The 13,980-nt window shown below is 38.9% G+C and overlaps 1 protein-coding gene across 1 annotated transcript; it reads right to left on the bottom strand.

The window, feature by feature from the left end:
• Window positions 1-1,011: 1,011 nt before the first annotated feature.
• On the bottom strand, window positions 1,012-12,672 carry MEIG1 (meiosis/spermiogenesis associated 1). Its single transcript, XM_044228315.1, has 3 exons — window positions 12,589-12,672; window positions 4,287-4,453; window positions 1,012-1,140 (listed from the first exon to the last, which is right to left on the bottom strand). Exons 2-3 carry the CDS (start codon window positions 4,422-4,424, stop codon window positions 1,012-1,014), a joined length of 267 nt encoding a protein of 88 aa, XP_044084250.1. The 5' UTR covers window positions 4,425-4,453; window positions 12,589-12,672.
• Between the last annotated feature and the right edge of the window lie 1,308 nt (window positions 12,673-13,980).

The raw sequence follows: 13,980 nt of genomic DNA, 5'->3' as shown, positions 1-13,980 counted from the left end.
TAAAGGAGAAAGTGTATCTTTCCTTTTTTTTTTTCTTTCCCCCGATGCAAAAAGGTGATTTTATTCAAACACAGGGACAGGTCCCGTGGGTAGAAAGAGATGCTGCCAGAAAGGGTATTTTTCATCCATTTAACCTCAAAGCACTCAAGACTCAGGAATTTTAGGGACTTCGTGTGTCTTACAGGTTAATTATTGCCTTGCTCATTAGCACTCAGACCATTTCTGCAGTGATTCCAGGCAGCACTGGAACAGGAACTGTCTAGGTTGGAAACCCAGAAGCCAACCCTGGGACAAGGCTCCACATACAAGGAGCTCATGTAGAGGAAGGGAGCCCCTGGCCTGGAGTGGGGGAGTGGCAAGGGAGGGAGACAGCCAGTAGTCTATGTGATAAAGCCAGACACTGTTGCAGGAGACTGAAGCTTCATCCTGCTGGTAAACTGGGCACCACACACCTCTGATGGATTCCTCTGAGGCAGCAGGTGGCTGGGGCTTTTGAACACCTCCTCCCCAGCAGTCATTGGTTGAGGACTGCTCCTAGGGGCCGGCAGCCCTTGGCATTTCCAGTCTACTCAGCAAGAGGCAAAGGCAAAGCCCCTAGAAAAGAGGCAAGAGAAAGCCCTAGGGCCACAAGAGGCAGATCTGACAGTTCAAAATGGTGGTCTTGGAAAGTGGTAAAGGCTGGAGGCAGGGGCAGGGGTATGGAGCACTAACCTATAAACAACTAGCCTAACCACTGGGATGGTTTCAAATTGGGTTGTCTCTTTCTGTGCATCATGGTTACTCTACCTCGGTTAAAATAATCAGAAGAACAGGACCAAGACGAGTACAACTTTAATGCTTCTACAATTATATTTTAGAATAGAACAGGCTGATTGATACCAGGTTTCATGGCTTTTGTGTTTCAAAACATTCAACTGAAGTCTGCATTTTGAATTATTTTGTAAAATGACCTTTACATGATGTAGAATGAAGCAATGAAGTCTTAGATGATGACAACACAAAGAACGAAAGCTAGTAAGCATAAATTTTGACTTTGTGGACTTCCTTGTCGTCACACTCCCTCTGTTTGTTGTAGTAATAGAAAGTATTGTCCCTTCTCTGGAGTTTCTTCACGTATCCCGTCTCTGGCCAACGATCTACCTGCACATCAGAAACCAGAATACAAATACTATGATGCTGGTTTTATTTTTATATAATAATTTATTATCAAATAGTTAACAGTATATCTCACATCCAAAAATTAAAGCATAAAATTAAGTCTAAAAATACTTGAGCTCTCAAGAGAGTATTATACACACCTCAAACATACCCTAAGTTGTACCCTTATACTGTAAAATAGCTAAGGTGGTGCTTCTCTCCAGATCCCAATTTCTAGATTTAAATTTCTACTCAGTGGCCAAGATAGAGGAAACATTCAAAATTCTCTTAGCATTTTCTTATATTTACAAATTATTTCAAACATTATTACTTCCTGGGGCGCCTGGGTGATTCGGTTGGTTGGACGACTGCCTTTGGCTCAGGTCATGATCCCAGAGTCCGGGGATCGAGTCCTGCATCGGGCTCCCAGCTCCATGGGGAGTCTGCTTCTCCCTCTGACCGTCTCCTTGCTCATGCTCTCTCTCACTGTCTCTCTCTCAAAAAAATAAATAAAATCTTTTAAAAAAATTATTACTTCCTAATATCTAAAAGTAATGCCCGAGGAGGAAATTAGAGTTAGGCCCTACTCTGAAAGCACTTGGGTGCTGAGAATCAATGTCACAGCAGTGAGAGATGGAACCAGCTAGACTCAAGATACCTAAAGGTGCATATGCAGTCCTCAAGTCCATATCACAAGTTCAGCTTGAAAACCATTTTTTTTTTAAAAACATTTTATTTTTTAAGCAATCTCTATACACACCATGGGGTTGGAACTTACAACCCCGAGATCAAGAGCCTCATGGTCCACCAACTGAGCCAGCCAAGTGTCCCTGGAAATCCAATTTTTAATAGAAATTTGAGGTCATGAATCTAAATCTCCACTATCTTTTCTTACCTTTTCCCCACTATTCTTTCTCATACGTTATATAGGTTTGTTTATCATTTGGCTTGACCTAGTTTGGACATTTTTCTCCCTTTTCTCTCCAAATTCATGTTCTACTTTCTTGATCAGGTCAATGCACTTCTCTTGATGTTTGGTCTATTTCTTCTGGATTCTGTAAGATCTACTCTATCATTGTCAAAACCTGATCACTCAGGTATCATGGTCTAGATAATCAAATCTTCACCACCACCTCTATAGGCAGCTTGTCACTTCTCATATGCCCCATCCATAAATCACAACTTTCCACTGGGATACGAATAGATCATGAATACAAAGGAATGCGTGGCCTTTGCTTTCTAACAGCACATTTTCATTTTTTATGTTGTCTCATTTATTTAAGAATTGATGAAAATAGGTAGAAACATATTGGATAAACCTTGGCAGGCTCTCTGACATATACAGTATAAGAAAAAAAAATCAATGGTTCCTGTCACTTAGGTCAAGTTTTTCTTTCATAGCTTCCATTGCTCCCAGCAGAGAAAGGAGGATGTTCTCAAGACACCATTATAGCTCTCTTCTACCCACTGGTAGAGATATACCAATCAAGGCAAGAGTTTAGTTACCATCCTGGCCTACCTTCAAGGCCCTCTGCAAATATCTCTGGGGGCATGAAGCCCTTTTGGAGGATTGTCCCCCAGAGGAAGTGATTTTGTCTTTCCCTAAATTCCTGCATCTTTTAAAAAGGCACACGTATTTTGACTTGCATAAATTTTTACTGTTCATGTCATTATTAATCTTCTATTCTAAGATAATAAAAGCTATCAATCATTAAACACTTATCCTTCATTCACTCAACAAATCATTAAGCACTACAATGTTGGACACTTCAAACACATAATTTCATTTAATTCCTGTAACTATTTTCTAAAGCAGGCACTGCCATTACAATTCAACTGTTGAGCTCAGTCAAGTTAAGAACCTTGTTCAGGATTGCTCGGCTAATGAGGGAGAGGAACCAGGATCAGACCCTGGAGAGGTTCCAAATCTGGTTCTCTTCCTACTGGCCCAGTCAGTTTCTTGAAGTCAGGTACTCATATTTTTATCTCCTAAACACTTGGCATGGAAATTTGCACATGGTAGTGACAGGGCTGAGGGCATGCTGCCCCAGAACATGGCACTTTGGCATACTGATGGTTTCTAGTTAAAGTTACTTGAGAAACTAGAGCATAAAGACTCTGACCCTCCTCTCTGTACCCCTGAAAGCAGGAAAGAAATCCACCACCACCCCCGCCGTGAAAGGCACCCTTCCTGCACCTGGAGGTAGACAGACATCCTTATCACCAGAGATGGAGAATTCAGAGCCAAGAGGGCTGTGTAAATAAACTCTGTTTCATTTCTCCACTAATTCGTCCTTAAGACCAAGTCACTTTGTCTTGTCAGTTCTTTACACATTTCTTATTTCTTTGTCTAAAAGGTATATAAATGGCCTGCTTTGGTCACTTCTTGGGTCTAATATATTTGAGGCTCCCATATGTATGAAAGTGGATTAAACTTGTTTTTTCTCCTATTAATCTGTCATGGGTCAATTTGATTGTTAGACCAGCCAAAAGAACAAGGGAGAATTTTCTCCTTCATTACTAAAGTGAAATGCAAGACCTCTTCAAAATTGCCAAGTCATACAGTGAATAAGCTTGTTCTTCTCTATATCACACACACACACACACACACACACACACACTCCTCTCACTTTGTGGGACTTCCCCTTCAAGGAGGTTCTTTGTGTTGTCTTAAATCTGATTTTACGTCAGTCACATTATTGGCACAAGAGTGTAATGCACAACCAGTCAGGGGCTCTTTAATAGTTCTCTGTCACTTATACTCTCCATAATAAAATCTAACCCCTTTATAATTCAGGATAATTCTTTCCAGTCTTCTGGAAAGAAGTTAATAGGTACACAACAAACTGAGTATTTGGCAATAGAATTACGTGAGTAAGGGAAAAAGACTGCTTTTGTGGTGATCATCAACCCTTTATCTGGCAGAGCGTGGTTGTTAAATAAAAGTTAGAAAGTTCTTAACATTTCCATGCTGAGGGACCACCTCTCTCTCTAGTCTACCTGAAAACCACTCCTCTGGGCCTCAGTCTCCTCATCAATAAAATGAGAGAATTGGAGTAGAGCTTCCTTTTAGTTATTCTCTGGTTCTTTGTTTGATTTTGATACTTTTCACTGAATATTTTGAGTTTGGGTTTGTAGGCACATCTTACCATAGAAACTTGTTTCACTTGTTTATATTCAATTTCATCCCGATATCCTGCTTGCTGAAATCTGTACAGATTTTCTATCTCTTCTGACCATTTTTTGGCATGACTTATTGATTTTGGTTTCACGTCAGAGCTAGCCATGGCTACAGGGATCTTATTGCCAATTATTTCTGAAAGATGTTAAAACAAAATTAATAGCAAAGCAGTGACAACTTTGAAAGTCTCTTTAAAAATGAACACAAGTGGAATTAAAAAAAAACCTACAATGTTGAGAATCCTATGAAGTATATTAAATTTTAAACATTCAATTTCAAGACTGAGAAGGATTCATGCTCTACTTTGGAAATTTAAAAAAAACCCTGAAAGATACATAGGGAACTGTTTATTTCTTCATCACATAAAATTGCATTCAGAGCATAATGTCCTACTTCTGGTGTCCTAGGCAATAGTAAACACATTTCTGAAGTCACACTCTTATTTTTAACTACTCAGTAGATTGTCAAAACATCTCACCAACATTCCATTTGACTATATTCAAAACCGCATCCCCCACTTTTTTTTTTTTCCTAAAAAAGGAACGTAAGATCAGTCTTCTGTCTTCTTATTCTTTTTGCTGAGAAGCAATGGTTTCCCCTTTTCCCATATCTTAACTACTTGGAAGTAGTCCAATCACTGCAATCCATTTACTCAGGAGGTCACTGTGACCCTGCTCCTGTGACAGCCCGATGTGAAAAGACGGAGGCACACAAAGCCCACGAAAGCTGTACGACTCTATGATACTGAGATCACTGATTTTAAAACAATGTAAGCAGGCACCAATAGCCTTTGAAGTTCAAATAGTTCACTGGAGTATGCATGATTGTCTATTCACCAAACTTCTAGAGTCAGTTTTTCAAAGACATGTCTTGCAGTTGTTTTCTCAGAGTCATCTTATTACCAAAATATATATCAGTTAACTGAAATAAAGTGCCCAGAATTTTCACCATGATTCCTTCAATCCATCTTCTATTAAAATATGTTTCTATTGGCTGAAATACATTAAATATAGACCTCATGAATAGGTCCTCTAAATGGATCCTTATTTTCAAAATTTTTTCAACTACAATGACAAATACTCATTACAGTAGTACCTCTGCACTCTCTACCTTGACCGCAGTCTGGAAGCAGGTGATCCTCATTCTGACCTATTGTAAGAAGGTCAATGGTAGCCTAAGACTACATCCCAGTGCCTATGTCATTCACCTCACTTGATCTCATCATACAGGCATTTTATCTTACATTATCACAAAAATAGTGAGTATAGGAAAATACATTTGGACAGGCTACATTCACACAACTTCAAAATATATTGTTATAATTGTTCTATTTTATTATTGTTGATTTAAACTTTATCATAGACAGGTATGTACAGGAAAAAACATAGAATTTATAGGGTTAGGTACTACCTGTGGTTTGAAGCATCCAGTGGGGGGTTTTGGACTGTTACGCCCATAGATAAGTGGGGGCTAGTATGTGTTGAAAAGGTCAGGAAATATAATGAAGTATAAAAAAAGAAAAGTCAAAATAATCATCACATCAATTAGAAGTATCCATTATCATCTTAAACATAAGATGAGTTAGGGCAGACTTTAAAAGTTTTATAAAAAGGAGTCTTACAATAAATGCTTTTGGAAGATTAATAAATTCAGCTCAGCCTGGATTTAATGAGGGGGAAGTAGGAAATGGACATAAAACTGATGAAATTTTTGAATTTCAGATAAATATTTCTTCAATGTGAAGGACGTGACCTAAAATTTCTCTCATAGTTAAAAAAGAGAGACTAGTGGAGACTGTTATTTTAATAAAAATAGATTAGTGGAGACTGTTAGGAGGCTAAGAGTCATTTGTTTGAATTTTATGTATCAATCATGTGCAAGTACCAATTGGCTCTTCCATGAAAAATAAGGGAATTGGTCCTATGCTTCCCCCTAACTTCTGTAGACTTTTGTCACATTCTTACTTAATATTCTTTTTTTTTATTAAAGATTTTATTTATTTATTTGACAGAGAGAGATCACAAGTAGACGGAGAGGCAGGCAGAGAAAGAGAGAGGGAAGCAGGCTCCCCGGAGAGCCCGATGTGGGACTCAATCCCAGGACCCTGAGATCATGACCTGAGCCGAAGGCAGCAGCTTAACCCACTGAGCCACCCAGGAGCCCCCTTACTTAACATTCTAAAGGTTGTGGTATTCACATTCATCCTGAAACCAAAATTCTCACATTTGTTTGGGCTTAGCTCCAGATTTAAATGAATTAAAATGAAGTCATTTGAGTTACACAATTCACTCTGATGAATGTAGCAACTACCCAAATGGTTATATCATTAATATTGTTTGCATTTTTTTCATCATGCATACTAATTATATCTATATCAATATCGATATAGATATAGACTAGACCAAAGAAAATTAAGGTATTGTTAATATTTGACATTTTAAAAACTTTTGACCCTTGTTTATTAATTTCAGCTTAGACTCATGTTGTATTTTAAGGCAATATATTGTTATTGTATGAATTTATGTAAAATATGGACTACCTGACAAAACAATAAATAAGCCATATTCCAGTGAAATCCTTGCCTTTCATTTCCATTCATTTTTTCAAATTTTCAAATTTTTATTTTTTGTTATTTTCAAAGTTTATTTTTATTTATTTAGTGGTTTCTTTTTTAAAAAATTCAAATTCAATTAATTAACATATAATGTATTAATAGTTTCAGAAGTAGAGTTCAGTGATTCATCAGTCTTATGTAACGCCCAGGGCTTATTATATCACATGGCCTCCTTAATGTCCATCACCCAATTCTCCCATCACCCCCAACCCCCTTCCCTCCAGCAACCTTCAGTTTGTTTCCTATGATTAAAAGTCTCTTATGGTTTGTCTCCCTCTGTGATTTTGTCTTTTTTTATTTTTTCCCTCCCTTCCCCTAAGATCCTGTTTTGTTTCTTAAATTCCACATGTGATGAGATCATATAATTCTTTCCCTGATTGACTTATTTCACTAACCCTCTAGTTCCAACCATGTCATTGCAAATAGAAAGATATCATTTTTTGATGGCTGAGTAATATACCATTGTCTATATATATATATACAACATCTTCTGTATTCATTCTCCTATCATTGGACATCTGGGCTCTTTCCATAGTTTGGCTATGTGGACATTACTGCTATAAACATTGGGGTGCAGGTGCCCTTTCAGATCACTACATGTGTGATGCCAAGTGATATGGAGCATTTTTTCATGTTCTTTCGGCCATTTGGATGTCTCCTTTGAACAAATGTTTGTTCATGTTTTCTTTTCATTTCTTGACTAGATTTTTTGGTTATTGGGTGTTGAGTTTGATAAGTTCTTTATAGATTTTGGATACTAGCCTTTATCTGTTAAGATGTTTGCAAATATCTCGGGAAAATACAAATCTAAACCACAGTGAGATACCACCTCACACCAGTCAGAATGGCTAAAATTAACAAGTCAGGGAATGACAGATACTGGTGAGGATGCAGAGAAAGGGGAACCCTCCTACACTGTTGGTGGGAATGCAAGCTGGTGCAACCACTCTGGAAAACAGCATAGTGGTTCCTCAAATAGTTGAAAATGGAAATATCTTATGACCCAGCAATTGCACTACTGGGTATTTACCCTAAAGATACAAATGTAGTGATCCGAAGGGGCACATGCACCCGAATGTTTATAGCAGCAATGTCCACAATAGCTAAACTATGGGAAGAACCTGGATGTCCATCAACAGATGAATGGATAAAGAAGCTGTGGTATATATATACAATGGAATACTATGCAACCATCAAAAGAAATGAAATCTTGCCATTTGTGATGACGTGGATGGAACTAGAGGGTATCATGCTTAGTGAAATAAGTCAAGATCATATGATCTCCCTGATATGAGGACATGGAGATGCAACGTGGGGAGCTTGGGGGGGTAGGAAAAGAATAAATAAAACAAGATGGGGTCGGAAGGGAGACAAACCATAAGAGACTCTTAATGTCACAAAACAAACTGAGGGGGGGCAGGGGGAGAAGGGTAGGGAAAGGGTGGTGGGCTTATGGACATTGGGGAGGGTATGTGCTATGGTGAGTGTTGTGAAGTGTGTAAACCTGGCGATTCACAGAACTGTACCCCTGGGGCTAATAATACATTATATGTTATAGAAATACATTATATATATATACAATACATTATATGTTATAGAAAAATTTAAAAATTTAATTTAAAAAAGATGTTTGCAAATATCTTTTCCTATTCTGTCAGTTGTCTTTTGGTTTTGTTGACTGTCCTTTGCTGTGCAAGAGCTTTTTATCTTTTAAGTCTCAATAGCTCCTTTTTGCCTTTGTTTCTCTTGCCTTTGGAGACATGTCTAGCAAGAAGTTGCTGTGGGCAAGGTCACAGAGATTGTTGCCTGTGTTGTCTAGGATTTTGATGGATTCCTGTTTTACATTTAGGTCTTTCATCCACTTTGAGTATATTTTTGTGTGTGGTATAAGAAAATGGTCTAGTTTCATTCTCTTGCATGTGGCTGTCCAATTTTCCCAACACCATTTGTTGAAAAGACTTGTCTTTTTTCCATTGGATAGTCTTTCCTGCTTGGTTGAAGATTAGTTTACCGTAGAGTTGAGGGTCCATTTCTGGAGTCTCTAGTCTGTTCCATTGATCTTTGTGTCTGTTTTTGTGACAGTACCATACTGTCACAAACTTTGTACTAGAGCTTGAAATTCAGAATTGTGATGTCACCAACTTTGGGTTTCCTTTTCAACATTACTTTTGCTATTCGGGGTCTTTTCTGGTTCCATAAAATTTTGGGGATTTGTTCCAGCTCTGTGGAAAAAAATTGATGGTATTTTGATAGGGATTGCATTGGATGTACAGATTGCTCTAGGTGGCATAGATATTTTAACAATATTTGTTCTTCCAATCCATGAGCATGGGATATTTTTCCATTTATGTGTGTCTTCCTCAATTTCTTTCATGAATATTCTATAGTTTTTTGAGTACAGATCCTTTGCCTCTTTGGTTAGTTTTATTCCTAGGTATCTTATGGTTTTTGGTGTAATTATAAATGGGATTGCCTTAATTTCTCTTTCTTCTCTCTCATTGTTAATGTATAAAAATGCAACCGATTTCTGTACATTGATTTTGTATCCTGCCACTTTGAATTCCTGTATGCGTTCAAGCAATTTTGGGGTGGAGTCTTTTGGGTTTTCCACATAGAATATCATGTCATCTGAGAAGAGTGAGAGTTTGACTTCTTCTTTGCTGATTCAGATGCTTTTTATTACTTTTTGTTGTCTGATTGCTGAGGCTAGGACTTCTAGTACTATGTTGAACAACAGTGGTGAGAGTGGACATCCCTGTTATGTTCCTGACCTTAGGGGTAAAGCTCTCAGTTTTTCCCCATTGAGAATGATATTTTCTGTGGGGTTTTCGAATATAACTTTTAGGATATTGAGGTATATACCATTCATCACTATATTGTAAAGAATTTTAATCAAGAAAGGATGCTGTACTTTGTCAAATGCCTTTTCTGCATCTATTGAGAGTATCATATGGTTCTTGTCTTTCCTTTTATTAATATAGCATATCACATTGATTTGTAAATGTTGAACCACCTTTGTAGCCCAGGAATAAATCCCGCTTGGTTGTGGTGAATAATCCTTTTAATGTACTGTTGGCTAGTATAGTATACTACTGGCTAGTATCTTGGTGAGAATTTTTGCATCCATGTTCATCAAGGATATCAGTCTTTTTGATGAGGTCTTTGTCTAGTTTTGGGATCAAGGTAATGCTGGCCCTGTAAAAAGAGTTTGCAAATTGTCCTTATATTTCTATTTTTTGAAACAGCTTCAGAAGGATAGGCATTAATACTTCTTTGCATGTTTGTTACAGTTCCTCTGGGAAGCCATCCAGCCCTGGTCTCTTGTTTGTTGGGAGATTTTTGATTACCGCTTCAATTTCCTTGTTGGTTACAGGTCTCTTCAGGTTTTCTATTTCCTCCTGTTTCAGTTTTGATAGTTTATACATCTCTAGGAATGCATCCATTTCTTCCAGATTACCTAATTTGTTGGCGTAGAGTTGCTCATAATATATATATTTTTTAAAGATTTTATTTATTTGACAGACAGAGATCACAAGTAGGGAGAGAGACAGGCAGAGAGAGAGGAGGAAGCAGGCTCCCTGCTGAGCAGAGAGCCTGATGTGGGACTCGATCCCAGGATCCTGGGATCATGACCTGAGCCGAAGGCAGAGGCTTTAACCCACTGAGCCACCCAGACACCCATCATAATACATTCTTATAACTATTTGTATTTCTTTAGTGTTGGTGATCTCTCCTCTTTGATTTATGATTTTATTAATTTGGGTCCTTTCTCTTTTCTTTTTGGTAAGTGTGGCCGGGGATTTATTGATCTTATTGTTTCAAAGAACCAGCTCCCAGTTTTGTTGGTTCTACTGTTCTTTTGGTTTCTATTTCATTTCCATTCATTTCAGTGGGAGGCTCACTGCTTTGTTGCTGCACACTAGGTATGGCCAACAGTGAGTTCGACATGTGTGGTACAGCCTGATAATCCATTAACATATACAACCATATATAACCTATTTTTTTTCATAGAAAAATGACACTATGAAACATGAAAGGAAAAGTGAATTCGCTGTATAAAAATACTTTCAGAATTAGTCATGTTTGTTATATGAATTTAGTGACTGTATTATATTGCTTTTATAGATAAAGCACACTTTCTAAAAGTAGTGGCACAATCATAGTTTTTGTTTTACCCAAACCATTTTTGCTTTAGGCTTGATTTTTTCATACCTAACAAAATACTTTTATATACTCGTATTCATTCAAAAACTATTTTCCTGAATGTCATCTAGATAACATTTTGCCACTTTCCAGCAAAACAGTTATGTAAACTATAAATATAAAAATGCTTTCAACAAGGGTTCCTGGGTGGCTCAGTTGGTTAAGCATCTGCCTTTGGGTCAGGTAATGATCTCATGGGTCTTGGGATTGAGTCCTCCTTCCGGCTTCCTGCTAGGGAGTGGGGGGAGTCTGCTTCTCTCTCTTTCTCTCTCTGCTCCTCCCCCTCCTGTACATGCGTGCATGCACTTGCTCTCTTTCAAATAAATAAGACCTTTTAAAAAATAAAAAAAAAATTGCTTTCAACAGAAGAGCTGTCCAACAGAAGAGTTGAACTAACTACTGCAGGAAAAAAACCCATTTTTTTCCTCAGTGGAAATATGTATCCTCTACACATATTAGCTATTTCAAAACTTTGTTTTCCTACAATAGCTAAAGGGAACATAAATGCATTTTCACCATAATACTGTAACTACAGGTTACTGTAACTATACTATATAGTGGTGGTGCAAATCCCTCCCTAAATTTGTCTCCCTTATTACTTACTTTCTACTTATTAAAAACAGAATGAAACTAAAATTGGGAAAGATCAACTTACAGTATTTCAATTAAACAATTAAGTAGTTTTGGGAAGTTCGGTGACAATATTAATTCCGCTAGTAACATTCAGCACTTTGAAATTTAGTGGTTTTACTTTGCCAAGAGTCGTGGCAAAACTACAACACTATGTTGTAGCTACAGAAACAGGAAATGGCAATGGTTGACTTTCTAGTTTTGCAAAATTCTAATTTTATTAAACATTATTAAGTTTATATAGGTATTTTAAAAACTCAGCAATATCAAACCCTTGACAATCTAAAGTTTTAATCTGAAATCAAAGCCTTTGATGTACCAGTTATCTCTAACTCCTTTCTATGCAAAAGTCCTTTTCATTTCCTTGTTCGCTCTGAAAACTGTTTTGCCTTTAGTTGTATTAAAACCCCAAGAGCATTAATTAGTATTGCTAACCCTCCATTTCTTTACCTATTTTATTCTGTTCCTAGATGTATCAGGATATGACAAAGGAGCTGATCAGTTAACATCCCTGGGCTTGTTTTCCGGACTGTGAAAAGGTCTAATTTAGAAGGTCTTAGGTCCGCTTGGAAGTTACGGGGAAATCAGATTTTGAAAGTCAAGCAGTAGCAGGTAAAGACCCCTGCTAACCCAGAAAATTAGAGAAGCAAGCCGGGCAAATCTCAGAAATCACAAAGACGGGTCGGAGCAGAAGGGGCGGAGCCGAGGGTTCCGGGGCGGGGCCCGGGCGTGCACAGAGTAGGGGGCGGGCCGTTCGGGCCCCTCGGGACGTGTCCACCCACCCCCTGGGTCCCGCTCTCCGTGGTTACCCTCGCAGGCCGACCTGGAGAGGCGAGGCACCCCGCCCGGGAGCTCGCAGGAGAGCGCGGCGGTGCTCGTGTTCTCCACTCAGGAATCCGTGGGCTGGGCAGCGAGAGGCCAACTGTCGTGCCTCGGCAACCGTAGCGTCCCCTAGCAACGCATGGCGCCCCTAGCTCCGGCCCCACCCACTGCGAGAGGGCCCTAGCGCGCAGGTGCGAGGGCGGAGACGGGTGGTTTGGAGAGACAAAGCTGACGCCAGGATGGGCATCCTGCAGGGGCTAACCCCTAGCCAGAGGAATCGAGCAGAATGTGTTGTTTCTACAGTACCAGACAGAATTCCATTGGAGATTTTGGTTCCTGCGAGTACATCCCTCATGTCTGTCCCACCCTATTTCTCATTTTGTTGAAACTAAATGAACCGGTCAATTCACAGATTAGAGCTTAGTGATTGGCAATTTATAAACCCACAATCAACAACATCCATAATTTAGATGACTTTTCTCTAGCATTACCTTTATCTGTATATTTAAAATACTATCGATTTACTTAATAATTCCCAAATTTATTTCCTCAACTCAAATCTCTCTCTGAATTCCAGACCTGTATCTCTCTCTGTATCTCTCTGAATTCCAGACCTGCCTATATTAAACATCCACCTAGTTGTCCCAAACAGCCCTCTCCAAAGTCCCCTCCCCAGCCTTAACTAACTGGCTTCTAGAATCCACTTTGTCTTGCCCTATTTATCCGTCACTGTTGGCTTTTCTGTTCCCACGAAGTCCAAGCCACTATCACCCCCCCCCACCACGCTGGTTATTGCAATAATCTGCAACAGGTGTCTCTTGATCCTCCCTCGTCTATTGTCAACACAACAGTCTGTGAAATCCGTTTAAAACATAACTCAGATTGTGTCATTTCTCTCCTCGCAGTCTTGCAATGGCTTCTCATCTTACAGAGTAAAATCAACAAAACCCTACAAGGGTTGCATACAATTCCCCTTCCCTTGCTCTGGAGCCGTGGATCACTCCACTCCAGCCACACTGATATGCTGGTTGTTCCTGGCCAAGCTTCCAGCTTGAGGCCTTAGCTGTGGCTGCTGTAGCAGGCTCTCTATCTTACCCCTTATTATGTTCTAGTGTTTCTTCCGTCCACAGCACTTATCACCACGTATACTATTTAAATTGCTTCTTTCTTAATTTTATTGTTTATCTTCTGCAAGAACATAATTTCCACATTTCCATAAAGACAGAGGTCTTGTTGACCAAGTTTCTAGAATAGTACCTAGTGCACAAGAGGTGCCAAAGCAATATATTTCAAATGAGTATCTTTCACCACCATGGCCACTCGGATGCTCTGGGAGCAGTATAGCATCACGTCTAAGGCATGACCTTGGATTTGGATCTTGTTTCTACTACTT

Source organism: Neovison vison, chromosome 12 (genome assembly GCF_020171115.1).
Source record: "Neovison vison isolate M4711 chromosome 12, ASM_NN_V1, whole genome shotgun sequence".
Taxonomy (NCBI): Eukaryota; Metazoa; Chordata; class Mammalia; order Carnivora; family Mustelidae; genus Neogale; species Neogale vison.
Note: the sequence above shows the minus strand (reverse complement) of the source record. Positions and strands in the feature narration are given on the sequence as shown.